The sequence below is a fragment of the Oryzias latipes genome, chromosome 18, assembly GCF_002234675.1.
Source record: "Oryzias latipes chromosome 18, ASM223467v1".
In the NCBI taxonomy this organism is placed as follows: Eukaryota; Metazoa; Chordata; class Actinopteri; order Beloniformes; family Adrianichthyidae; genus Oryzias; species Oryzias latipes.
In genome coordinates this window covers 11,365,448-11,392,141 of record NC_019876.2, presented here as the reverse complement: position 1 = coordinate 11,392,141, position 26,694 = coordinate 11,365,448, and the positions used below count along the sequence as shown (strand labels likewise).

General features: G+C 40.7%; 1 protein-coding gene across 1 annotated transcript in view; it reads left to right on the top strand.

Moving 5' to 3' along the window:
- The window catches only part of col25a1 (collagen type XXV alpha 1 chain), a 201,482-nt gene that overhangs the window by 121,603 nt on the left and 53,185 nt on the right, over positions 1–26,694 (top strand). The window contains exons 5-9 of the mRNA XM_020711604.2: positions 2,315–2,341; positions 7,380–7,406; positions 16,398–16,469; positions 17,049–17,165; positions 20,450–20,485. Coding sequence (XP_020567263.1) covers positions 2,315–2,341; positions 7,380–7,406; positions 16,398–16,469; positions 17,049–17,165; positions 20,450–20,485 — 279 coding nt within the window. The remainder of the gene's footprint in view (positions 1–2,314; positions 2,342–7,379; positions 7,407–16,397; positions 16,470–17,048; positions 17,166–20,449; positions 20,486–26,694) is intronic.

The following is a 26,694-nucleotide window of genomic DNA, read 5'->3' as shown; positions in this document are numbered from 1 at the left end:
AAAACTCGCGATTTGCAATATTAGTGATCAACATTGCAAAGACGATATAACTTCTGATACATGAGCAAATAGCAAAACAACTAAAAACATCATTTCCATTTCACTATTACATTTTAATTTAAAAAAGTATCAACATACCTTTAATTATACACCAAATGACCCTCGAGCATCTAAAGTAAAATGTCTCCATCCGATTGGTCAATGATGTAAAGGCATTTATTTGATATGTTAAATAATTCAAGCTGCCATAAGGTTGTTTTAGCACATTTAAGATTAGCATTTATCGCAGTTTTCTCTGACTTTTACTATATGCGTATTGCACAGCTTGATATCTCGATAACGATAAATTTGCGATATATTGTGCAGGCATAATTTCAACCAAAAGTTAAGCAATAGAGGATATCCTCCGTACTAATCATAAAACCTTGGTAAGTATGCAGACGTTGAAGACGCATTGGAAAAACTAAAACATCGTCATCCAGTCAGCAATGCGCTACAGCAGCTGTCCCCAACCCCCGGGTCATTTGGTACCAGGCCGCACAAAAAGAATAAATTACTTAAATCACTTCTGTTTTATTTATTTCGGAATCTGAAAGATTCTCTGTTCCATCCGTCTATGTCACTCTTGATGCAGGCCAAGGCGCTCTTTTCTGTCACGTGATAGGTTACCGCTGAAATAAAACCCAGGAGCTAGCCAAATGAGTGAAAAACAAACGTCTTTGCCAAGGGGAAAAGGCCCAGCCAGGAGACAGAAGAGGAGCCTTCGACTTCCTAAAAATAGAAAGCTACATTTTATGGACAGTAATTCTTTTTTGCACCTTGAGTGTTGGAAGGGGAGAGGATGATGAGACCTGTGCGAGTGTCAAAACAAAAGTTCAACATTCGTCTTGTCACGTATGGGATTACACCAAAAATCCTTTGATGTAATCTATTGGTCACTTATATTGGGCACTCGTATACATTCATCATAATCTGGATTAAATGAAATGATCTGGACTGAATTAGATTATAGCAATAATAATTCGTAACTCCACAACGTTGTTTTTTTAATTTGTTTTTGCTTTGAGACAACAGTTGTGAACCAGTGTTTTTTAATAAAACTGAACTCATTCAAGCAAATGAGGCTTGTTTTGTTTGGCACCTTAAATTAATAATAAATTTAAAAAAATTGAGCATTTTTCAAAAATGATTTGTTGCATTTTTACAACAAGTTTTTTTGTTACATTTTTTCTTTAAAGTAAAACATTTTTTTGTTAATCCCTTAATGCTTAGTTTCAAATAGAAATATTTAAGGGTTTTTATCACAAAACGTTTATGGAGAAATTTTCAGATCTTGTGCAAATTTCTGGTCTGTTTCTGATGTATATTTCTAGACTTTTTGTCCACAAACTACTAAAAATGAAACAATTTATTCACATGTTTTGGGGAAATCTGTTTTTATTTGACTGTATTTTTATTACATTTTAAAGTACACACCTGGGGTGGCATCAAGTCCCCCCGTTTGAGAACCATTGATCCATCGGATAGCATTTGATTGGAAACTCAGAGAAGCGTTGGCACAGCAGTGTGTCCCGGTTTCTGCAGGCGGTCAGGAACACGGTTGCTAAGCTGCTTGTCAGCAACTTACCTCGCTGTCATTTCACCCGCATAAAGCCAGCAGTTGTTCTCCCAAATGTCAAACCTCAGAGCAAGAAGAGAGCCCCAACACGAGCTTCACCTTTCAGCTGAAAAGCGAAGGCTTTGAACAGAAATCCACATGGATGCGCACCTCATTGTCTCCTGATTTCACTCCGAGGCCTCCCCAGAGCTGCTGCATGCTGACTGACATATTGGAAGTCAAACTGGCTCACAGAAACTGCTGTCTGCAAGGAATATTCCTCCTTTTCTGGGAACATTTTATTATGTGCTGCCAATACTTAGTTAGGGATTTCTGGATTTGATCCTCTAAGTAAACGTGGGCTTGATTTGGGACTGTTTTATGTTTTAATTGTGTGTTTTTATAAGCCCCGCTGTCTACAGTACATTAAGTACCGCTTGCCAGGCTGTGACACAGAATTTTAATTAAATCCTTGGAGAGATGTCTAAAAGTATGCATGGCTAGTTTAATCAAAATCCCCGTCTCTTAGATCATTAGTTTAAAGCTGTATTTAGCGGCCTCTTCATTAACTCTGTGTGGCACCTTGATTTACAATCCCTTTCATATTTCACGACAATCGTCTCCAGTTAGAATTATTTAAGATGAACCGTATAACCTTTCTTTTCTTTTTTTATCCATTATAAAAATGTAAAACTTTCTTTTTTTCCCCTTTCATAGGGTCCTCCAGGTCCAAAGGGTGAAAAGGTGAGTTATTTTTATGGTATATTTGATCTAAAATAAACTTTATGAGACGTTAAAACCATTTTTTTTGTGCGTTGTAACACCTGGTTAGCTATATTTTAATCTTAAAAAGATGTCAGCTATTCATCTGCAATATTTAAAAATAGGACAAATTTTATGCAAAAAAGACCAAATGCTAGTCTGTTTCTGATGTACGATGATAGGTAAGACTATATGATGACGTTTGGTATTATAATAGACAAAGGCCTGAACTGTAAAAAAACACATTTATTGCCATTAACTCTGAAGCAGATGCAGGTGGAGTGATGCCCATCAGCTTTTTAGCAGAAACAAGTCAGGGGTCATTTGGGAGGAAAAGCAGGAGATGTGAAATAAATTCATTGTGACATTAAAATGCTTTGGCACATAAACCCTGAAGCTTAAAGTGAGAAAAAATGGACAAGCCCTCTGGAGTCTGCTCTGGTGGGACTGACTTGAAAAGAGCAGTCCTGAGGAACTGAAAGATTCAGTGTTGCTTGTTCTGCAATGACAGCTGAACAAGCAACCGTACTGTATTTTCCGCACTGTAGGGCCCCACTGGATTATAAGTTGTGCCCTCATTAAATGGTATATTTTTGAAAGTATGTCATATATACGATGCACTGAACTATAAAACGCATTAAGGTTAGACAAAAGAGTCAGAGACCATCAGCTACGTGTACACCACACTCTGCAAAGCGCATTCAAGTGGCCACTTTCAATGAAAAGTCAATGTAAATGCATGTTTGGGGCTTCTGCATTGAAAACGTTTGTGTTCATGTGTCGTTGTACAAATTTCCGCAGTCGTTTTCAGGCTCTACGCACAAAGTGCGCGCCAATTGAATGCACATAGAGAGGGCCTATGTCATGTAAAATCAACTTTTTTGAGCTTTTAAGTTTAATTTAATAATTCCTCAAAAAAAACACCCCAAGGTGATATCTTGATCCATTCACACATTTTCCCCCAATCCACAAAAACAGGCGGGTTCTCACATTGTGGCGTAGATAAGTGAGAACAGCCCCTTCCAAGAAGAGTCTGTGCTGCCAGCTCCGCCCCCAGGCTAACACAAACACCCATTTTCTCCACAGAGCTAGCGGTGATCGGCTGAATGCTTTTGTAAGGCTCCACAATATGTACATCCATTTTTGTAAAAGTTTGGATGTTGGTTTAGAGGTGGGCGAAACACAGACAGGCTACCTATAGATTGACGTCATGACCCACAATGAACGAAAGCCGGTGCCTGCCGGTGAATGTAGCACAGCTCCCAACCTCGTTTGTAACATGTAAAAAAATGAAAACGAACCACTATCGCTAAAATAAACTGTACTGGGACTACTCTAACTTCCAACCTTGCTGGTAGCACAAAACACCCACCACACTTTACCCACACTGGCATATTTACGATAACACCTGACCATATGCATTCATTTATATCTAAGGCATTCGGATTACAAGCTGCTTTGTTTTATTTGGAAAACAAATCTAAGGGTTTTGAGTGCGCCTTATAGTGTGTGATGTGCATGTGGATGTCAAATAGCAAGTAAATAAATAAGTGATAAACAAGTAATAAGGATTTGTAATGCTCAACTTTCACAAAGCCTAATTTTGTCACTGTAAGTGCACATTGCCTTTGATATAAACATTTCAGTCACCGTTCTGGTTTTTCATACGTCATTAACAGAGATTGACCAGATTGTTGCTATGTCCACTGATATTTTGACTATTCCTTTAGACTATTTTCTTGTGCAAGGCAACTAGCTGTAGCTTAAGCAACTATTCTCATTGGAAACTTTTAGAGATTCTGACAACAGTGGGTGCTGCCATAGACTCCTTCCACATGCCAGAGAATTATTTAAAAAAAACACCGGCTCACAGGCAAACCAGTTCTCCCAGCAGCTGTAATCAGAGGTGGGAATGTTAACCACTCCATTAAACTTCTTGTACTCCTTATTTGTTTTTAATATTTGCACAGCTCTACTCCATCTAGACTCTGAAATGAATCCCTTTTCCCTGAAAATGTCATCAAAATTAAGAATGCTTATCGATTTTGTTGATCAACGCTGGATTTGTGGTTCATAAGATACAATAGAAATTATTTTTATGTACATGTGTTACATTATTTAGAAGTGAACACTTGACTTATAGAAAAGTAAAAAATTGAAAGATAAGCTTAAAATTTTTCAAAAATGGTTATTTCAAAGGCTGAATTTATCCTGGAAAAATGCTTTTTGATTAGATTTTTTATGTGATAAACCAAAAGTTTTGCACCACAAACTTTGGAAAATTTTACTTGCTCAAATAAGCAGTTTATTTTTTTTTTATTTTTCTTTAATTTCTTTTACATTTTATTTGTCCATAAAAAGGCAAATTTGCCACCTGTTGCTTCAAATGGCATCAAAATCCTCCAAATGCTACGTCTGAATATTTGAATTCTTCTGCCACTCACAAATCGATGGCGCAGAGCGTTAAAAGCCACAGCCCCCGGTCTAAACCCTTAAACGCCTCACTGAGCAGTCCTCCATAAAACAGCAGCGGAGCATGCAAAGCAACCACACTACCTCTTTACAGGCCTGAAGGACCACAGGACAAAAGGTATGCCTGTGGAATAACACCAAGGATGATAAAGTCTCTCATTTACATGTTGTGAAAAAGGGTCAAAGGGAAAACTTTAACAGCTACTGTGCTGCATTAAAACAATTCACACAAAAAAAAACATATATCATCTTTTAAGAAGAATGTGTTTACAAAACTGATTCTAGTTGCTGAAAATGTTCATAAATCTTTTTTTTCCCCACAAACTGCAGCTTTAAACAGAAAATATAATTTAAAAAAAATACTCACTTTCAGACAACCAGATTAATGTGATCAAATATCCTCAGTGAAAGCCAGGAACAACATGGTCCTGTAAACTGCCTATCTTGCTGTTAGATTCATGCTCATGCCTCGGAGGTGAACTGCTTCATCTGCAAATAAATGAAATTACAAACCACTGGATGCAGTCTTCCCACCCAGGAAGAAGAAAGCCTTCGTTCATGTGACCATTTACAAATGGTCTCCTGTTAAATTTCCTCATGGCACAACAGCCCAATGGAAACTTCCAGAAACTCCAAGAGCTGTTTTATTGAAATTTCAAAAGTATTACATTTGTTTGAACAAAACTCGGATCCAGTTTCTTTTGGTCCAAACTGGCGTCCAGTAAACAGGAGAGCAGAGTCATAAAACAAGGATGAGCAGATGAAGGTTAGATAGAATTCACTTTCTACCATCTGGTGTTCCTTCTGTTCTGCTAAACTAAAGCGTGTTTTTGTTTAAAGCCCACAGTAATTAAATAAAGCCAATGTAAAAACATTCTTTTCCCAACTTAGATCCATAAAGACCCAATCTCAAGAAGTGGGAGACTAAAGATCTCGGGGGTGCAAAGAAACCCTAGCCTGGCTTTACAATTTGTTCATCTTATCCCCTAACCTCTAAACCAGAGGTGTTCAAACCTTTTGCAAAGAAGGCCAGATTTGGTGAGAAAAAATGTTTGAGGGCCAACTAACAGGCCGGCATTCCTTATACCTTTAACCCTTGTGCTATCTTAGATGACCCCACCCTTACATTGATGTGTTATCCCTGCCATGATAAAGGTGGATAAAGGTGGTAAGATTTCATGTAATCCATGGACACCAGTGAAGATCACAAATCATTGAAGAAAAGAGGTTCAGAGCACTGTCTAGTGGGTCTAGATCAGTGGTCCCCAACCTTTTTGTCACCGCGGACCGGTACAACGCAAGACACGTTTGCCGCGGCCTGTTAAAGGCAGATTTCCCTTTTTTAGCGGGTGCAGGTTCCTCTTCTGTCCCTTCATTAGACTGTTTCCCCTTGTCAAAGCAACTTTCTGAAGAATGTTGTTTTTTGCTCATTTTGGTTGTTTGGGTTTAATTTTAGCGGGGTGTATCACGTGATGTTTGGTGTTGCGACTTTGACATGCTTTAAGTGTGACGGATGTAACAGAGAGAATCCGTCAATTTTCAAAATAAAATGTTTTTGCGAAAAAAACAATGAAATGGAAATTATTTTTTCTTTCTGTGCGTCCCGGTGCCAAAATTTCCCGCGGCCCGGTACCGGTCCGCGGCCCGGTGGTTGGGGACCACTGGTCTAGATGACCCAACTCCCAATGATAAAGTGCCTAGGATAGCGCAATGATTAAATGCAAATGAACTATTTCATGAAACGTTGATTGTAATGGGATATTTTTCTTTTCTTTACATAGAACAGAAATATATCTAAATACAGTTTACCAAACTTATAGTGAATTTCATATTTGAAGATCAGAAATAAAAGGAAAAAAAATGTGTATAAGAACTGGACAGAGTGACTCCTCCCCCCTAATGTTCCACATCCCATAGACTTCTATAGAGAAATAAACAGCTATTACTCAGTCATCCTATTTGTCAGAATAACCATTCTTGCTCTGATACCTTATTTTAACAGTTTCTTGATAATCTGAATTTTTTTTCATGATATATTTTCTTTAAGTTATTTGGGTTGTAAATGACCATTCAGATGCCTCGGTAAAAGGACGTGGTCTCTTGTCGAATGTTTGAAACGTTTGATTGACAAATTCTCCTTATCCGCTTCCAAGTGGTAGGGGTATGAACTTCCAACAAGCTCATTCCAGATTGGCAAGATTGGTTGCCATAGAAATGACAGTTTAGACTAAACAATCACTGCTTACTGATGGTTTCAGGGCTCTAAAATGGTGATGCTTTGTTTTGTTGGAGCTGGAAAAAGGCCAGTTGGTCTAGTTCTCATATACAGTCAATGCCTCTAAGTCGCCAGGTATCACTCTGCTCCTCTTTTCACTCTTTTTCTCCCCAAACCAAGTCATGCAGAGAATTCAAAGGGATTTTTACAGCACTGAATGTTCGAGGTTCTATGTATTTTGTTGTGTTGTTTTAATTTGCGAGTCTTATTCTGAACCCTACATTTATCAGAGTATGTTACATATTTAAAGACAAACTCTCTTTTTTTCTGCAGGGGGATCAGGGTGACCAGGGCCCACGGGTATGTCGTTCACTCACACTTTTTGCAATTGGAAGAGTGATGTGACTCTGTGTGTGTGTGTATCTGTGTGTGTGTCTGTGTTTTGTCTTTCCCCAGCAGAATTGTGGGCAAAAAAAAAAGAAGGTTTCAAATGCATCAAATTCCTGGGATAGTGTTCTTTCAATGTGGCCAAACACAACAAGCATTGCAGTGCTGCTTTTTTCTACATCAAAAATGAATAACAAATGTGGGTGATACTTTGGAAACCTCGGAATTGGGTGTACTTTAAAAAAAAAAAAAGTATGAAAATCTTTTTCACACCAGCAGTAGGGTTCTGCTAGATCTCAGCAACAATCAAAAGCCATGAGGCTCTCCCTCTGTAATTACTTGTGATTAACTTCAGTCTTCAGTGTGATATGGCGTGTTGACTCCTTTAATCATTCCCAGCTCTGTAGTCTGACATTTCTATAAAAGCTCAGGATCTAAATGGTGCTAATGTGTGTGCTTTTCCATGCTTGACAGCCTCAGAAATGACTTAGTCCATCTCTGCTCAACAGCTCCAACGGCTCCCACTTTTCTTGAATAATGGTTAAAAAATGAGCCCACTCTGGAAAACAGACAGCCCAGGTTTGTTTAAAGTAGACTGCATTAAGAGGGGCCACACGTGTGCTCGCAAACACACACCGGTATCTGCTGGTGTTTATCAAGAGTTCATTGTATGACAGTCAAAGTCGCTCGAAAAAGTCTGCGAGGGATTTTTATGAGACCTAAGGGTGTAAAGGTTGGAAATCGAGAATAAAAATGCCTCCACAAATCAGTTTGTCTTGTCAGTAGAACAGGAGCCATCTCTCAGGCAGATCTGATTTCAGTTCAGAGCTGTTGCCCACCCACACATCAGTGTTTTTCCGACGAAATTTGTCGGCCCTCCTCAAGGCTAGCCGCACCATTTTTATCGTGATTCTGAAGTCAGTACAAGGAAGCCTTTCTGTGAAACTCAGTTAGTTGTCTCTTAGTACCACTTTTTGTTTTACTACACACATGCTCGCTTTGATCTATAGCCAACATCAGAGGTTGACTTTCTCAAGTAATTTCCTACTCATGTACACATTTGTTCTGTGAGGCCTTTAACCCTGTAAAACCCACTTCATCAATTAATTGGCAGAAAATTCAAGGTTTTTGGAATTAAGATGTTTTTTAAACTCTAAAATCCACAAAGCACACAATGTCATTTATTTATGATATTTAGGTAGTATCAATTATAAAATGTTAGGTGATTTGGTAAGTTTTTGTTCAAAGCAATGTTGGTTTAAGCTCCAAAAATACTGACCTTATTTACCCAATGTGTCAAATGTGATAAACACATTTTTAACATGGTGTAATTGTATTATAAAGAATACATTTTCTTTAAATTATGCATTCTTTTAATACAGCAAGTAGTCATTTAAAAAATGAATAACAATAGATGAGTTATTCTCACCATGAAGGTTTGAAAATAATCCAAACTTTATCCTCCAAAAGGGTTTTTAAAAATTTCATGGAAGCAGCCAATTTAAAATTAGGAGGAAATGCCCTTCTACTGCCTCTAGTGGAATGATGATAATCTACAAGGCAGAAAACATGGGCCAAATTATATACAATGGGTTTGTGAGAAAAGTTTGGATCATGCTAATGAGTTAGGGGGTCACATAAATGTGTGTATCAAATATGATATGAATTGTTATATAAGGTTAACTGTGAACAACAGACAGAAATGTGTTTTGTTTTTTTGCTTTATGATAGTTGCAAACCAACACTGTCCAATTTCAGATAGATTTTCTTCTGTTAATATTTTGTTCCCTGCTCTTTAACAAGATCCTTTAATATCATTTGAGTGATTTATACCAGAGGGGACATTGTCAACAAGGCACTAATTATTATACCTAGTAAAAAAAAAAAAAAACATGCGGTCACGTCAAAACAGCATTAACTTACACCGAATTTACCTCTGAAGAGACCTCTAATGGGTAGAAATTGACATACAAAATTGCAGACGAATGTTTAAACACAATTTCAAGTTTTCCCATGACAATGGTCACCTTCCCATTACCTTTCTTCCCATTGGCTTATTGACTTTGCACATTATGTTAACAGATTGATTTAGTGAAACAGTTTAAGGATGTTATTTTTTCTTCTAACAAATGAAGGTCTAATGTGGCGCCTGACGCTTTAGTCTGTTTACCTTGGTGGAAATGAAGCTTCAAATTGCTGAGCAAGTGGAGTTGATTACAGCCATATGGAAGAACAGGTAAACCCCACCATTTGGGTGCATTGACTTCAGGTCTGTTTGGTGTAGACCAGAGTTCCTTTAGTTTGGATAATCTTTATCCCTTGGTAGGTCTGAAAGCTCACCTGAACTCTGATGTGGACCAAACAGGTCAACCCTGCTCAACCCAAAGCAAAGATTCATGTTTACCTGCAAGTGAACCCTGGTTTGATTTACTGAACCACAGTGAACACAAGAAGCAAAAAATGCCATAGACTACTATTAAGAAATATACAGCCATAAACTCAGTCATCATATTTGTCAGAATAACCATTCCTGCTCTGATGCCTTTTATTAACATGTTCTTGGTAAACTCACCAGACAGATGTCCCAATAAAAGCATGTGGTCTCACATCCAACGTTTGAAACGTTAAACAGATTTTGTGTTATCATCTTCAAGTGTTAAGGGTGTGAACTTCCAACAAGCTCACACCTGATTGGCTAGAGTAGTTGCCACAGAAACGATGACTCAAACCGACCAATGAATGCTTACTGTCTGGTTCCCGTAAGGCGACGTCTGTGTTGCAAAAACACAACAAAAAAAGGCGACAGAATTTACTTAATTTTGCTGTAGGTGGAAGTAAGCCTTTTTCTATGGGTGGCATCACACTAACTCAGTCCAGCTATACGATCACTGAGACAGAATTTGGGAATTAAGCAACAAGTGGAAAACGGGCCAACTTTTACATACATTTGTCACTATAATTACTAAGAGTTGCTGAAAATGTGTCTTACACTGCTCGTGGCCTAGTAAAATAAGCAAACCCAAAGATGTCTTAAACATAATGGAGAATTCCTAACATTATTCTGCAATAAAATGAACAATTCTCTTTGATAAAATGTTTTTTATACCCAAAATGTACATTACTAGATTGTTAAATTTCAGTATGCTCCAACGAGTAGTTGGTTTAGATGCTTTTTCCTGTTGGTGGTGCATTTGAGGATACAGTGGCTTTGGCCAGCGTCTCATTGTGTCCATTGCTGATTGTCCTCATATCTGTTTGTTATTTGAAATGAAAATAAAACCACATTACTGCAGGCACAAACAAAGCAATAGAACTCCCAACCAAATAACTAACATCCGTTTTGGAAGAAAAGACAAGGAAAGCAGCCTGAAAGGAATTATAATTGCCCGTCAACCACCATGTTATTGTTATTTTCACATATGGACATCAGCAAAGAAGTGAAACGCGGAATAAACACATTTACTTTTTCTCAGATTTCCTATCACATCAGAAACATACATAATTGTGCCCTTTCCCTGTTCATAATCCAGATATTGTTTTTCTTTACTCTTTAAAATGTTGCATGTTGAAAATAACTTACGAAATGCTTTCTTCCATTCCAGCTGCACATAGTATGGCCATTGTCTGCAGTGTAAGTGATTTCAGAGCTCCACTGAGCTGCAAAGTTGAATCAAAACAGCCTGGTTTTGAAGCCATATTCCTAATGACCCATGTTTTTTGAATTATCTTTAAAAAAAAAAATCTGAGGGATGGCAAAACAGTCGTGGTTGGATAAACTGTATTTAATCCTGGATTTTACCCTAAAGATTTATCTTCGACAGGACATTTTGAACTTATACTGGAGGTTCAGTCACAGGTTTGTTATCTGAGGTTGAGCCCAATATGCAGATGGAGAAAAACAATACATGTAATCACTTTAGCATGGTGCAGTGAAAGTGGGATGCAAAAGTTTTCTTTGACCGAAACATCCTTTTTGAACAAAAACACTGGTATTGTGATGAGAGATGTTCGTCTTTATTTTATTTCCATTGTATATGGCAAGCCATTTTACTTTTTACAGGTGAACTTGATGCACATTACTGATGTAGCCTGATTACCGTAATTCCCAGACTATAAGCCGCTACTTTTTTCCTGCGCTCACAGCCCTGCGGCTTATTCAGTGACGCGGCTAATTTATGGATTTAATTGGCGGCCGCCATGTACGTACTTTCGGACTCAGTTAATGGTTTTTATTCTTTATCTAACACTAAGCAACAGTCATTTGTTTTTCAAACTAAGCAGCCAAACAGCATGGACGTCACTTCAGGTCTTAGACATTTCAGTCATGGTTCAACAAAAAGAAACACGCATGCCCGGCCGCATCCCAGAATCCTTTGGTGCCATTAGACCCAACGTGCACGTGATCGCCGCTACAATATGATGCAGCTTTCAAGTTAAAAGCAGCGTGAAAAAAATCCACCATCACCAACGGGATTGGAAAAGCCGGTCAGCTGCGTGACGGAGAGAACAGCGCATGTGGGAATAACATCAGCCTTTATTTTGTCGGGACACGACTGGAAACACAAATCCACGTGGTCGTTTTAACGGTTCCTAAGGACTGACCGGAATTTTGCTTTGAAAAGCTCACAGCCTCCGTGTGACCTGGAGACATGTTCTCCTGGCTACTGCTCGCTCACAGAGAGCTGCGGGGCCGATGGCAGTCTGATGGCTCCCACACGTAACAACGCATCCGCCCCTCATCCACAAAACGTACAGTATTAAGTCCGATTGCTCTGCACAGACACGATTTGCTCCTCCCTGGAGCCGCCCTCGCCAGATGTGTCGGAGAAGATAGGAAGGGGATCGCGCGGGTTGAGCGCGGAGCGCAGAGGCGTCCGCGGACCAAGAGTGTTTGTTGTGGAAGGAAACTTCTGACGCACGCGCCGCGGCGCGGCTTTATTTTACTGCTGTGTTTTTTTTTTTTAACCAGCCCTGTTAGTACCATAATGCTGCTGCGACACAAGCGGAAGGAGAGCTGTTCCTTTTCACCCCTCCACGCACTGCTGCTACTTGCTCATTCTTAAACACGTACAACAGCGTGGCGAGCCGGGCGTTGGCCCCGTCTTTAGCCCCTAAGACTCATGGGAAATGGGGGATCGTGGATGTAAATTTCCTCATCATAACTGAGGGATGTCATGTTGATTTTATGGTTACTGTTTGTAATTTTATGTGTGATACCTAGATTGTCAATAAGTAAAAAAAAATAAAAAAAAATAAAAAAAAAATAAATAAACCATAACTGAGGAACTTGTGAACAGAATAGAGGTCCATGCGGTTTGGCAGATGTGGGCGTACTCAAATGCACGAGCATGAGGCAATGTCGACTCCTCCCACAGAATGGTAATGAACTTTACCTATTCTGTGAATTGGGACAGGGCATGCGGCTCTTATTCCGACGCGGCTTGTGTATGTTTAAAAGTAGTGAAACACGTGAAAATGGGTGGGTGCGGCTCGTAATTGGGTGCGCTTTGTAGTCCAGAATTTACGGTAATATAACAAAACAAAAACTACAACACTATGGCATTCTTCAAAATAATTTTGTCTAATTTTCAAACAAGTAAATTTAGATAAATTTTCACTCAATTTAAAATCGTAGATTTAAATTGAGTGAAAAGACAAAACACTTTGTATCCAACTCATTATTCATTTAAATGACTATTTGATTTGCAGCTTATGCAGACACATCTCCATTCATTTCAAGATTCATAGAATATAGTGGGGGGGAAAAAAATTTAATTTGCTGTTTTTGAAAAAAATTAATAAAAAATAAGCAGAAAATGAAAGTTAAAACAGCTGGCCAGTATAATTTACAACTACTTTGCTTAATTAGCTGAAGGATTTTCTGACATTGCAATAACCAATGCGTTTTTCACAAGCTCTTAAACAATGCTAATTAGCTAGTGTACAACATTACTTATATGTGCCAAATAATTTTGCAGAATATAGTTATTATTTAGGTCATTTTATCACATGATGCGCTACAGCCAAGTGTTGTAGAACTGTTAGCAAGGTATGCTAACAATTCCTAGCATAGTTAGCACAAAATTTCAACTAAGGTTTGGCTTTTGCCTGTTTTTCTTTTTTAATATTTTCTTGACTTTCCGGTTTGAGTGGATAAAAAAATAGTGATTGTTACTCAAGAAAAGACAGTGAATTCCCCAAACCAACGTTACATGGACCCTTTTTAATACAAGCATTGCTATATGATTCGCTATGATAAATAGAAGCATGTTTAAACCTTTAACACAGGACCTTTAGCCCCAATGTTGACACTGTTTCGACTACTGTAATTAAATCACGGGTTTCCAACTCCAGGCCTCAAGCGTCTGCCTCCTGCTGGCTTTCCAGAAACCTTGCCTTACTTATCACCTGGATCGGGCATGTTAAGCCAAAAAGAAGCTTTAATGGCAGGTTGGTTTGAGAATGTGTAGGTCACCAACTCTTGAGGTCTGGAATTGGACACCCCTAGCTTACGAAAACAGTGGAGTCTTTTGCAGAAACAGGCGGGTTTTAAACTTTGCTTTAAAAAAAGAGAGAGAGAGAGAGAGAGCAGAGAATGCACAAGCAGTAATGAAACTACTGCAACTACTTCAGCCTCAGTGAGGCAAGTGCAGCCAAATAATGAGCCTATCAGCTCTGCCTCTCGCCCCTGCTGTTTTTTCAGAGTCTTCACTGCTGTACAGCTACAGCAGCAGCACTCAGACTCATTTGTTGGATGCAGATGTCCTTGGAACGCAAGCAACTGTGCCTCAAAAATTATCCAGTGCAATTTTTCTCCAGAAATGAAGGCAATTTCTCCGGCTCACAGTTCCAAAACAGACCCTGATTGGAATTTTCAGTAAAAAGTCATGCTGCATACTTTTTCCCATGCAGACAGTTCATCACAATTTGATAAGATCTCATTGATATTTAGTGAATTAGCCATTTTTACGTTATCTTTTTTTACATTTAAGATTTGAGTAAAGTTGGAGTTTGTATTAGGGGAGTTAAAAAAAATCCAATTAAAAACATCAAAAGAAAATGTGTGATATCTGTGCCCCCTTTACTAACATTCTGTAGACCTGGATCTGGTCAAAGTAAAGGTGAAGCTGTCTTTGTAATCAATTCATATCGTTATTTCTGTAATGAGGTTTATATAAACCAAAAAATCAAAGAACAATTGAAGCTGTATACCACTGTTACCTATTGACAAGGAGAAAACTGTGTAAACTCTTTGATTCCGTTCTTCAGACTGATTTACAATGTCGTTTGTAGAAAGAAATTAGAATTCAAACCGACTGATCTTCCAATATAACCATTTGGTTGAAACCAAAATATTAAGAGTATATTCATTATCTAAACGTTTTCTTGTTCAGAACTAATTTGAAATGTCTGGTCCCTGACTCTATCATGAAGGTTGGGGGGGTATCAATAACGCCACAGTAACTAAAGTCAAACTCTGATGCTTTACGTCTTCCTCCTTCAACTGTGTTGTTCAGCCAGTGTGTAAACGTCATGTGTGCGATGTGCCTTGTTCTGCTGTTTGTCCCTTTAGGGGTTGCCTGGTCTCCCTACGCTGGCTGCTTTGCACAGCAATCAGATCCTGACTGTCAAGGTTTGTTGGTGGTTATGCTGCCTCGCTGCTCAGTCCGACCTTTCCGCAGCACATGCTGGGACTTAATGAATCACTGTCAACTGGTTTTCTTTAAACCCTGTTGGCAGAGTATTCACCCCCAACTCCTATCAGATCAATTTCTTTTCCTGTTGCTACTACGAGTGTTTAACTCTGATCTACTTCTACCAAAGATGACCTTTTCAGTCTTGGTAATAGCCAACTAGAGGTTGGATTTGGCGTTTGTCCTTGGACCCACTCCGATCAGCACTATTTTAATTGAGTTCCTAGTGGTCTTTTAATTATGATTTTGCCGTTTTTCGTCAAAATAATATTAATTTAAAAAAAACTATATGGATTTCTGGGACATAGTTTCTGCATAGCAGCGGTAGTTTATTAGAAATTCACCTCTGAGTTGTGGGCGGCATTATTGGCATGGAGCAACTCCCCCTCCTTCCCCTCCCCAGTGCCGAGAGCTCTCTGTTTACATATACACGCGATAGCTCACAGCTCCTTAAATCCCCACCTGAAGTGAACATGGATCTGAAAGCAGGTGAGCTAGTGGACCGCGTAGCGTACTTTGTATAGCACAAATTAGCTCTTTTTCCAACAACATTGTTTTATCTGCTCCTAATTCACAATGATTCAGATTAAAAAAAACTTCAAAAAGGCAATTTTGACAACACAAGAACATGTTTAAAACACCAAAAAGGTGCTTTTTATCGGAGTGGGTCTTTAAGTAAATAAAAAAGAAACTCTCTTTTTGATCTCTCCATAAGGAGACCAAGTGGCAGAATCTTGGTTTTGCAGTCCTAGCCATGGTTCACCACATATCCTATCAAATGAAAATATAGCCATTGTATGCTTTGTGATTGACATACATGGAAATAAGGAAGGTTACTCATCAACCTCAACAAGGTCAACTTTGCTGGTTTCAGTGTGTGCAGCCCCCATGGTCTGACTTAGCAGCAGGCACAATGATGATGACAGGGCTTTCACAGATGAAGAGTAATCCACATTTTTCTAGGGGTTGGGGGGGTTTGGGACTGTGGGCCCACTGTGGTACATTTGCACCTCAGAGGTGGTAATTATGGGCCCCAACTCCCAACAAAAATATGAAAAAAAAACAGACTTTGAGTGGTTTGCTTTAAGAAAAGTGTGGATTCCCATCTATGAAGGTGCTGGACGGGGGCGTCCACGAACATCCGCCTTTCTAACAAAATCTGTTTCTTTTTGCATTTGCCTTCCTCCTGCTCCTTCTTCTTCCTCTGGGACCTCATCCTTCTTCAACCTTCTGTCACCTCCGACTTCTTGGCTTCACACACCTGCTTCAGATGGTCTTCCCTAAGATCAATCATGGCTTTCTTTCCGCTGACCAGCAGCTCATAAAGCGACGGCTCATTAAGGTAGCGAGTGTGTCTTTTCTCGCCTCTCTGTCCACCGTGCGTCCACGTCTCACCAAATCACATCTCTCTGGCCAGTGCATGCAGGCCTTTAGATAGACCCGCCATTTGTTTTCATATTCCCATTCTGTTATGGTTGAAATAAAAAATGAAAATGTCTCTCAAAATGTTTTATTAAAACAAAATGAATTACACTTCTGGCACCAATCAAAACATTTTCCCTGCAAGTTAGATTTCTTCATATTTTCTTAGAATTTCTTGTAATTCAGTACAATAATGGACCACACATTATTAGCATTTCCTCACTGATTAATGCAGCCCCTCACTGACAAATGTGTGGGGGTTTTTTTTCACTACATGCCTAATACAAAGTCCATTTAGGTTTGCATGCATTTTTAAGGATTATTAATGGCTTCAAAATACAAAACTCTACCCGTAGTTATGAGTGGAAGAAGGCCAAAGCCACCCATGAGATCATTCCACTCCCCTCTTTATCATTGTTTAACTGTGGGGGCTGCAGCCTTCGTGGATCCAGTAATGTCATAATGTACCAATCCCGCTATGTGTTCTTTTGACATCCAGGGAGATCAAGGCCAAGCAGGACCACCTGGACCACCGGGGCCACCGGGTCCTCCCGGACCAAGGGGGCCCCCAGGGGACACAGGAAAAGATGGACCCCGTGGCGTGCCGGGTCTACCAGTAAGTGTTTAGGACCCTATTTAGTTTCCTTTTAAGTCACATCCATTTTTATTTCTTCTTTTGAGGTTTAATATCATCTTTTAAAAAGAAAAAAGAATCTCAGCAAGTCACTTTGCAGCTCATTACCATAACATTTAAACATCAAAAACTGAAACTAAAGGCTCCCTGGGGAACATTCAACTGAATAGATTTACTTTTGGATGTATATTTATCATTTTTATTGAAGCATTTTCCACATCTTTAAGTCTGTCACTGTTCTCTGTCTAGTTTATGTGAACGCTGGGAGAGAGGAACAGAGAGTTTGTCAGTTATGTTCAGCCATAAAACCAGTTGTGGGCTCCATCTGTGTTGTCTTGGCAAAGATCGCAGGAGTAGCGCAAATGCATTAAGTGTTGTTTATGTGCTTAATTCCAAGAATTTTATTATTATTCCTGTCGGCTCTTGCAGTTGAAGACACAAATGTTGAATTTATTTTATTTTTTTCATAAAGTTTTGCACTTGTTTTCAAGTCGCTTTATTTATCTGATAGTTTTTGTCATGAATGACTTGGAGAGAGGAGAATTTTAGTCCTGCAAGCATCACTGAAATGTGGAGGTTGGAGCTTGACAAGAATTATGGCTTAGTGAAGAACGGACGCCTGAGCCAAGCCTGAATCAAAAGCAGAGACAACAATGAAGCTGCTGGATGTGTGGAGTCAAAGCTGCAGGTGGACGGCATGATGGATGTCTTGCAAATCTGAGCTTTACTGGCTGCTGTGCACACTGACAAAGAATTTTTGGGTCGTTGGACTCCGAGTGCAGTTTCTGGAAACGAAAGAATGATCTGCTTTTCCATTTATTTCATGTTTGTCTTTTTTATTAAAGAAAAACTTTCTGTACTTTCTGATTACATGAAAAAGAAAGATTTGTTTCTTTTAAGATAGACCAAGATGATAAGAATGTTTTGGTTTAAAGCATTGACTTTATAAGAGAACTGGACTGGGTGACTCCTCCCCCTCAACAAAACAGGAAGTATCCACTGGCTCCAAGAAGCCAAAATCCCATAGATTTCAATTTTTAAAATATATTTTCTGTATTGCGAGTTATTCAAGTTATACACTGAACAATCAAATGTGTCAATAAAAGTAGGTGGCGTGTTTGATTGATAGGTTTTCATGCTCACACCTGATTGGCTAGAGGGGTTGCCACAGAAATGATAACTCAGACCAACTTGGACTGATCACTGCTGCTTGGAAATGATTTCTGGCTCCAACATGGTGGCAAAATACAGGCTGACTTTATTTGGTTGATGCTGGAAACAAACTATTTCCTATGAGTGACGTCACCCTCACTCACCAATCTCATAAAGTTAGTTGTTCAAACTGAAGACATGTTAAACACTGTACACATAATCTCTGATCTCAGATTTTAGATTCTTCTACCTATTTGCCTTTCAGCCACTTCCAGTGATATTTCTGCCACCACATTGCACACAAAACTTTCTAAGTTGCATGTGAAAATATTAAATCTTTGCTTTTCAATAATTTTTTATTGTGCTTTGATATTTTTCTTTTGCTTTCAAAAAACTTTTTTTGCTTTCAAAAACGTTTTTTTGCTTTTTTGCATTTGCAAAGCACATGTTTCAGCATGCGTTGTGTCAAATCTCGCTTTTGTCTTATCTTTGACTTTGCTGACCACTGTTTGAGCGCGACTTAGCGTGATATGACTGCCGCTATTGCCACCGCCAAAAATGTTTTCGCATGCGTTGTGTGTCATCTCAGTTTTTTTCAAAAATAAAATAGCTCAGATACAAATCTTAAAAAGTTTAACTTCTGGACGGAGTCGGAGCTCTGACATTTTTTTCCTGCTGCAGACATTTTAAACATGTTGGTCACTACTGTGACATGAATAAATACAAAACTTGTTTGGGTTTTAGCTGCTTTGCTGCTCCTTCTGGGTTTAACTATGAGAGAAACGGGCCTGAATGGTTGAAAACGGCAGAATCCCTTTCAGACAGAACCGACACAAAGTCCTAAGTCCATGTCTGCCTCCAAGTACCATCAATATGAGACAGAAACACCTGATTGGTGAGAATCTGGACCGATCAGCAGCTGTTTGATGGCAGCTTTGTCACGTCAAAATGAAAGTTAACTCAGCAAAATCAAAGATGGGAAAAATGTGAGATGACACACAACGCATGCAAAAACATCTGTTTTGCAAATGCAAAAAACGTTTTTGGAAGCCAAAAAAATTGGAAAGCAAAAAGCAATATCGAAGCAGAATAAAAATTATTGAAAAACAAATGTTTAATATTTTCACTTGCAACTTAGAAAGTCTTGTGTGTAACTTTGTGGCAGAAATATCACTCCATCCATCGCATCCTACTCTGATTTGCAACAGAAAAGAAAACAGGACTCTAAAATCTGTAAATCTGACATCTAAATCAAAACAGATAATAAAAATATATTCTCATAAATGATACAAATACCCGAATACAAGCGGCTGAAATGAGCTTCCTCCGTAAGGTGGCTGGGCGCTCCCTTAGAGATAGGGTGAGAAGCTCGGTCACGCGCTGGGAGCTCTGAGTAGAACCGCTTCTCCTCCACATCGAAAGGAGCCAGCTGGGGTGGCTCGGGCATCTAGTCCGGATGCCCCCTGGACGCCTCCCTGGAGAGGTTTTCCGGGCATGTCCCACTGGGCGGAGGCCCCGGGGAAGACCCAGGACACTCTGGAGAGACTACGTCTCTCGGCTGGCCTGGGAACGCCTCGGGGTCCCCCCAGAGGAGCTGGAGGAAGTGGCTGGGGTGAGGGAAGTCTGGGCATCTCTGCTCAGTCTGCTGCCCCCGCGACCCGGTCCCGGATAAGCGGAGGAAGATGGATGGATGGATGATACAAATATATATAATTTAAAAGCTTCACAAACATTAACACATTGGTTCATTTTACGCATAATGTTGGACTTTTATTTTTAAACATGTGAGTCATTGGTTAACTGCTCCTGACTGCAATCTGTCTCTAGTGGTCTTTGGAGGAACTGCAACATTTGCCACTTTGGGTTTGTGTCAAATTTAAAAAGGGAGAATAGAGACTTGGATAAAACTGAATTTCCAAAAGTGTATGCTATGTTGCCCTACTTCCTGATTCTTTAATGACATTAACACATGGGTCTTTGATCCAGATCTTTGCATAACTTTGGTTTTTGGATCTCCTTTGTGTGATTTAGAGTTGTACCTACTGCATTATACATATTTGTGTCTTCATACCACTGCTTAGCTTTCATTAAAAAAGATTTTTTTTGCCCTATAGGGTGATCCAGGGAACACAGGAGAATCAGGAGCCATGGTGAGAATTTTTCAAAAATTTTCTACGTGAAATATCAGATTGTAATCATTTTTTGTTAAAAAACATATTTTGGTAGAATATATTTTCAGAGTTTAATCCTGTGTGTTTCCAGAAGCTCAAAATATCTTTTATTTGGCTTTCTTATTTTTTAATAATTTCATGATGAACATCTAAAAATTGTTCTTATAAATTCTTCATTCATCTGAAGATTTTTGTCCCTGTCAATGGGAAGTGGGTAATATTTGGTGTGTTTGATTAAATACAAGTAAGAGCCATGATTTTGAAAAGGTCAAAATGATTACGGAAAGGAAGGAAGGAAGGCCATGATTTAAAAGCGGTCACATTTCTCACCACTGCAGTGGAACCAAACAGAGTAATGACAGGAAGTGCACTCAGGTGCTTTTATCTCTGGTCCTTTTGACCTTTTTTCCACGATGGGCAGAAAATGGGTGGATTGTGACTAAATGGACATTAAAAATAAACTAGGCTTAAGCATTTATTAACGGCATGAACTAAGACGTTAAAGCTGCTAATCCTTTGTTAGATCAGTGACGTCTGCCGTCAAACGTTCCTGCTTTTATGTCGTCGGATGCTCAGCTTTTATCCCCTTTCTACTCAGTTAGCAGCTGAGAGCGTTCACATCCAACTTCTTTTTGGCGTAAATGTGAAGTTTATGATCATAAAATTTCCTCCTGAAATTGTTGTATTAAAATCTAAATTGTTGGTGTTTATTCAGTTGAGTTAAATGACCTGAATTCAAGACTCCCATGCAGGCTTCTCTAAAAGGATCAGAAAGTAGGAGCACATCAGTTTTAGGATCGATTTAAATATTTCTTTTTTGTTAGTTTATAAATGTCTCAATGGAATTGGAACTTCATTTTAATTAGAACTGCATTTAGTTTATGATCCTCCCAGAATCCTCAGGTGTAATTCTGCTTTTGGCTCATAGATAGATGATAGGAGGTGGATTTCTAAAGAACTACAGCCATTCAGCAGAAACTATGTCCTAGAAAACTATAGGATTTTTGATTCTGACAAAAAACTGCATAATCATAATTAAAAGAACACTGGGAATGCTTTGAATATATATAAAGGACTTTTTTTTTTATCTTCACTTTACATTTTCTCCTTTTCTGCTATACAAATAAACTCGCCTTGCCTCATGTTTTAATTTGATTTTATGGACTGTTTCTCCCTGTTTATTTTTTTTTATTATGATATATGTACTCTTTGAGGTGTTCTGCAACAGGAAAAACGCTTTATAGATAAAGTTGAATTTGAAGTTTTTCTTGAAAAGTGGCTAAAACAGATGAACATGAGCGATATAAAAGCAGCTCAGAACATTGATGAACCAAAATCCAACATTTTGACCAAAACTCAAATGTTTGGTTCTAAACAATGCAAGATTTGGGAGTAGAGAGATCCTTGTTTGACCTCCAAAAACCAGGATCAAAAAAAGCCATCAAATAGAAAACACCCCTTCAGTCCACGCTCTCTGAAAAGAAAATAAGCAGGAATACCCAAATACCCCCTTTCCAAAGGTGGACTAAAAAGATACCGTTTAACTTGAGCAACATTTATCCCCTCCTTATGCGGTGCTGCTGCAGCACTTGACACAGCTTTGTGTTTTTGATGTCACTGCAATTGTTAACAAGGTAGAAGTCGATTCCAGAGTTTTCCTGCAGCCTTCCAGGACATGTGGTGCTGGTTAGCAGGATTAAGCCCGTGTGGAGCAACAAAGAGGAGGGGGAGCTTGTGAAAAGACGACATGGAAGAAAAAGGAACTATTTTTCGGGACTCCAAATCATCAGTGCCATAGGGTTCCTTTGGGGCTGCTTGCAGTCTAACACGCAGTGTTCATTTGCAACATGATTGACTCAAAGGAGGACTTCATAAGTCCAAATATGTTCCATCCATGACTGAGAAAAGCCTTTTTTAGTGCTATTCTTAGGTCCTGAGACATGCTCTGAAGTTACCCACAATGCAGCTCAGCCATGCAGAAATCTAATCAGAACATACATTGGGTGAAGCATTAGTATTTGCGTGTCCCTGGCCAATATTTTCTTCTGTTATGTGAAGCCAAAACACAAGCAGCAGCGAACGGTGAGGGGCATGCTGGAGGACGCCACCAATGTTCTGGTACATGTTATATCTGGGAATAAATGCATTTCTGTTTTTTCTTTAAGTAACTTCAAACAATCGGTCCTTGACACAAACCCTCCCTTTAAGGAAATTTAAAAAAACCTATTTAAGATAGGGTTTTTCAGAATAAAATGGAATCGAATTCTTTCAAAATCATGAAAGTTATCGCTTATAAATGTTTAAAAGTTTATCCTATTATTTGAGGTTTGACTCTCAAGCTACGTCTACACTATGGATGTGTTGCGCGTTCAAGAACACGCTTGAGCTATTTTAGCATATGGTGTTCACACTGGATTGATTGTTGCTACCCATGACAAAATAAAGTGGGGCAAATCTTGCTCCAGGCTTTTTTCTGTCACAGCTCCCTTCCGATTTATGAACGACTTAGCATCATATCATTCCGGCAGGGCACAAACTGCGATTATTTATTTCTCCTTCAAGATCAATGTTCATACAGTTGGCAGTTCAGTGATTAAAAAGGGACACTATCCATATGTGACTACCAACTCTGAGATCTTGAGTGGTCAAAGTCCAACTGGCATAACTTTCAGCGTGCGTTAAATATACGCATGATTTGTACGTAAAGCCAGAAAACGGTAGTAAAAACCTCAGCAATTTACCCCTTTACGTAGACTTTTGATTGGAAGAGGTTGCTTAAACGCGCATTGAGTGGTGTGAACGTAGCATCAGAAGTATTTTAATACCCACTACGATCATCATTTGTTCTATTGTAAAAGCGTTCCTAGTGATCTTTCAATAATGATGACACTGTTTTTACCCAAAATCAACAAACCTGTGTCATTTTCTAGGATAAAGTTTCTGCAGAGCAGCAGGAGTTTATTAAAAATTCACTTGAGTTTTGGGCAGAATTGTTGGCACAGAGGAACCTCACCCCCTCTTCCCGTCACCCATAACTGAGAGCTCTCTGTTTAGATGCTCTCTCAGTAGCTTACAGGCCCTCACACCCCTAACCCAACATGACAGTGCAACAGTTGGAGCCTGTTGTATTTTATATGTTACAAATATGATATTTTTCTAACAGCATTTTTTCGTCTGCTCCTGATTCACAACAATTTGAATAAAGAAATGATCAGAAATGCATATTTAAGCCTAATTTTTTTAATATGTGTCCTCCATCATCAGCAAAAAGTGGGTCCCTCAGACTGTAGGTTAGCATACTGTTTCACTCGTCTCTGTCATCACAGCTTAAAGGAACTCTGAGCTTCCATGCAGGTACTTTACCTGGACTTTCTTTAAGCTACCTTTTTTTTTTGTAAACATGATTTACTGACTGTTGTGTCTTTTTCTTGATAGCTAGTCAGCATTATTAGTGATTGGAATAGCGATAAATCCAGCGTTGTTTAAAAAAAAGTCTGAAAAACGACACTCAATTCTGGCAAACCACATGCACCGACAGTCCCTACAGGACACTGTTATGCTAACCTTGAGATGGCTGTTTTATAATATAAAAAAAATTGACTGTCAAAATGATGAATTTATTTCTAAACTTGAAATAATCATGACAAAAAACAAGAAAAATACCGTAAAGGCTTTAAGGGGAAACTTAATCTGGGGGTTAAAAAGGCTCCCTGAAAGCTCAGACTCTGAGCTTTTTGTGTGCTTCAATCAGCACAAATTTGTTTTCCGGTAAATGCCGAGCAGGAGCTGCACACTTTTCTGTTGAAGGAAGTCCTCCAAACGCTCTCAATGAAGGACTGTAGCCTGAGTGTGGGAACTGACCAGACAATCAATGCATTGTTTTGCATCTCCAAGTCATCTAAACGAAGAGGAAGCTTTCATTTTTCTGCATTTACAGCTTGAATATTATGTATATTTTATATATTTGAGCTGAACATTTCTAGATTGTGTGATTTCTTCAATGGGATAGTCCAAGTTTTTTTTTTTTTTTTTTTTAACTTGTCCTGTCCAACAGCTAGGCAAACAGATGAGAGCTGAGGGCCTCTTGTGTTGGACATATTTTATTTTAACAAGAGGGGTTATTCATCTTCAGACAAACCAAAGGTATGTCTGAATAAACCCCTTTTGTAATTGAGGCCAAAATTTATTAATTTCAATCATGTTTGAAAATCTTTGGTGTTGGACCGGACGGAAAAGGAAAGAGGGGAAGAAGAGAGAGGGACGTTAGAGAGAGGGGGGGGTAGGAGGGTGATAATAGGAGGGGAAGGGGGGTAAGACCATGAAGCAGCATAGAGCAGACAGGTTTACTGGTTGTTTATCGTTACGGTACGGTTCAAATGTAGTACAAAAAGGGCGGGGCCTGTTCACACACACTCAAATATTATCAACACACCTGCTAGCCGCAAAAATGTCCACATGTCAACATGCACACAAAACAGATAGTGTTCACGAACGCATACCTATGCCTTTAAACCAACTAGTGTGATATCTTTCATTCATTCAATCATGCAAACTATTAGTGCAAAGGTGAGCTAACACCTGTGCTCAGGTGAGTGTTTATGTTCTTCTAAAATGGATGGTGGAATGTGAAAAGGAGGAGGAGCGCCCAGCCACCCCCACACCCATACCCCCGCCGCAGCAGCAGCGGCAGCCGGAGCCCCCCCAACGCCACACGGGAACAGGCAGGGAACAACCGCCCCCCGGGCGACCAAGACCGCCACCCAGGCCAGGGCCAGCAGGACCGCCGCGAGGCCCCCAGACCCAGAGAGCAGGGAGGCGCAGAGGGAAAGAGAGCGCCGCCCCAGCCCAGCCAGGAAAGCAGCCCCCCGCCGCGCCGGAAGAGCCCAACGCAGGGCCCCACCGGAGAGGGACGCCCACAGCCCCAGACGAGCACCCCACCACCACCCAGGAGTTCCGGGCATCCCCCCGCCCCGACCCCAGGTACGAGCCAGGACCCCCCCAAGGGAGACCCGCTCCGCACTCCAGGCAGCCACCCACCCGGCCCACGGTTGGTCCAGGTAGGAGCAAAGCAGGGGCCCGCCGCCCCCGCCCAGGAGGGGGGAACCCCGGGGAAAAAAGGGCGGCCCACAAGGGATGTTATAAATATGGCCCGACCAGGCTCGGCCATGTTGGAAGTTTGGCGGGGCCCAGCGCCCAGGGGCAAGGACCAGGACCCACCCCCCAGGGACACGAACACCCCCGGCTCAGGTGTAATATGAACCCCCCCACCGTGCGGAGAGAGCACCGCCGGGCCCAGGGAGCCGGCACCCAAGGGACACAGCCGCCATCGCCAAGGGGCCCGCACCCCCCACCAGGGAAGGGGTAGGGGACAGATGGACCCAGGTCCCACCTTCCTTGTAAAATGTGTGTGCGTGTATGGGTGTTTGAGAGGGTGTTTGTGTGCATGTGTGTGTGTTAAAATTGGCGAGTAGGGCACTAAGGGGACATCTCCTGATTACTCACAGTGATGTCCCCTCACCCTCCACACCAAGGGGCCCTAAATGTCTAAGGTGCGGTTAAAATTGGCGGGTAGGGTGCCAGGAGGACATCTGCTGCTTGCTTGCAGTGATGTCCAAGCACCCCCCCTACCAAGGACCCTACATGTCTAAGGTGCAAATAAAACCGAAAGAGGGGGGGCCCACTCCATACGGCAACCATAGGAGGGGGGCCACTCCCAAGTAGCCCCCCCCCCAAGGCGCATCGCAGGCTAGACCCCCCACCCCCTCACCCTAATATGAGGTTATATAAGGAAGGGGGTAAGTTGGGGACAGCTGGTAGACTGTCCCCCGGTGGTCAAACAGCCGTCCCCCAGCCCACCCCCAGCAAAGGGGCCAGGGCCACCCAGCCCAGGGGCCCACCCCCGGAGGCGCCGACACCCCAGGCCCGGCACCACCCACCCCACACAGAGAGAGAGGAGCCAGAAAGCGTCGCCCCCCCCCGGAGCAAGCCCAGGCCCCCACCCCCAGACGCCGGCCCTAGAAGAGCTCTGGTCAGGCCTCGACGGGACCGAGGAGGCCAACCGGCCGAGGCAACCACTGATTGCCTCAGCGGAGACCCCGACCCGCTAGCCCCCCCGACCCGTACTAATAATGGGCCCCCCCTCCCCCCCAGAACGCCCCCCCACAGGACAGGGCCGACAAGCCCCCCAC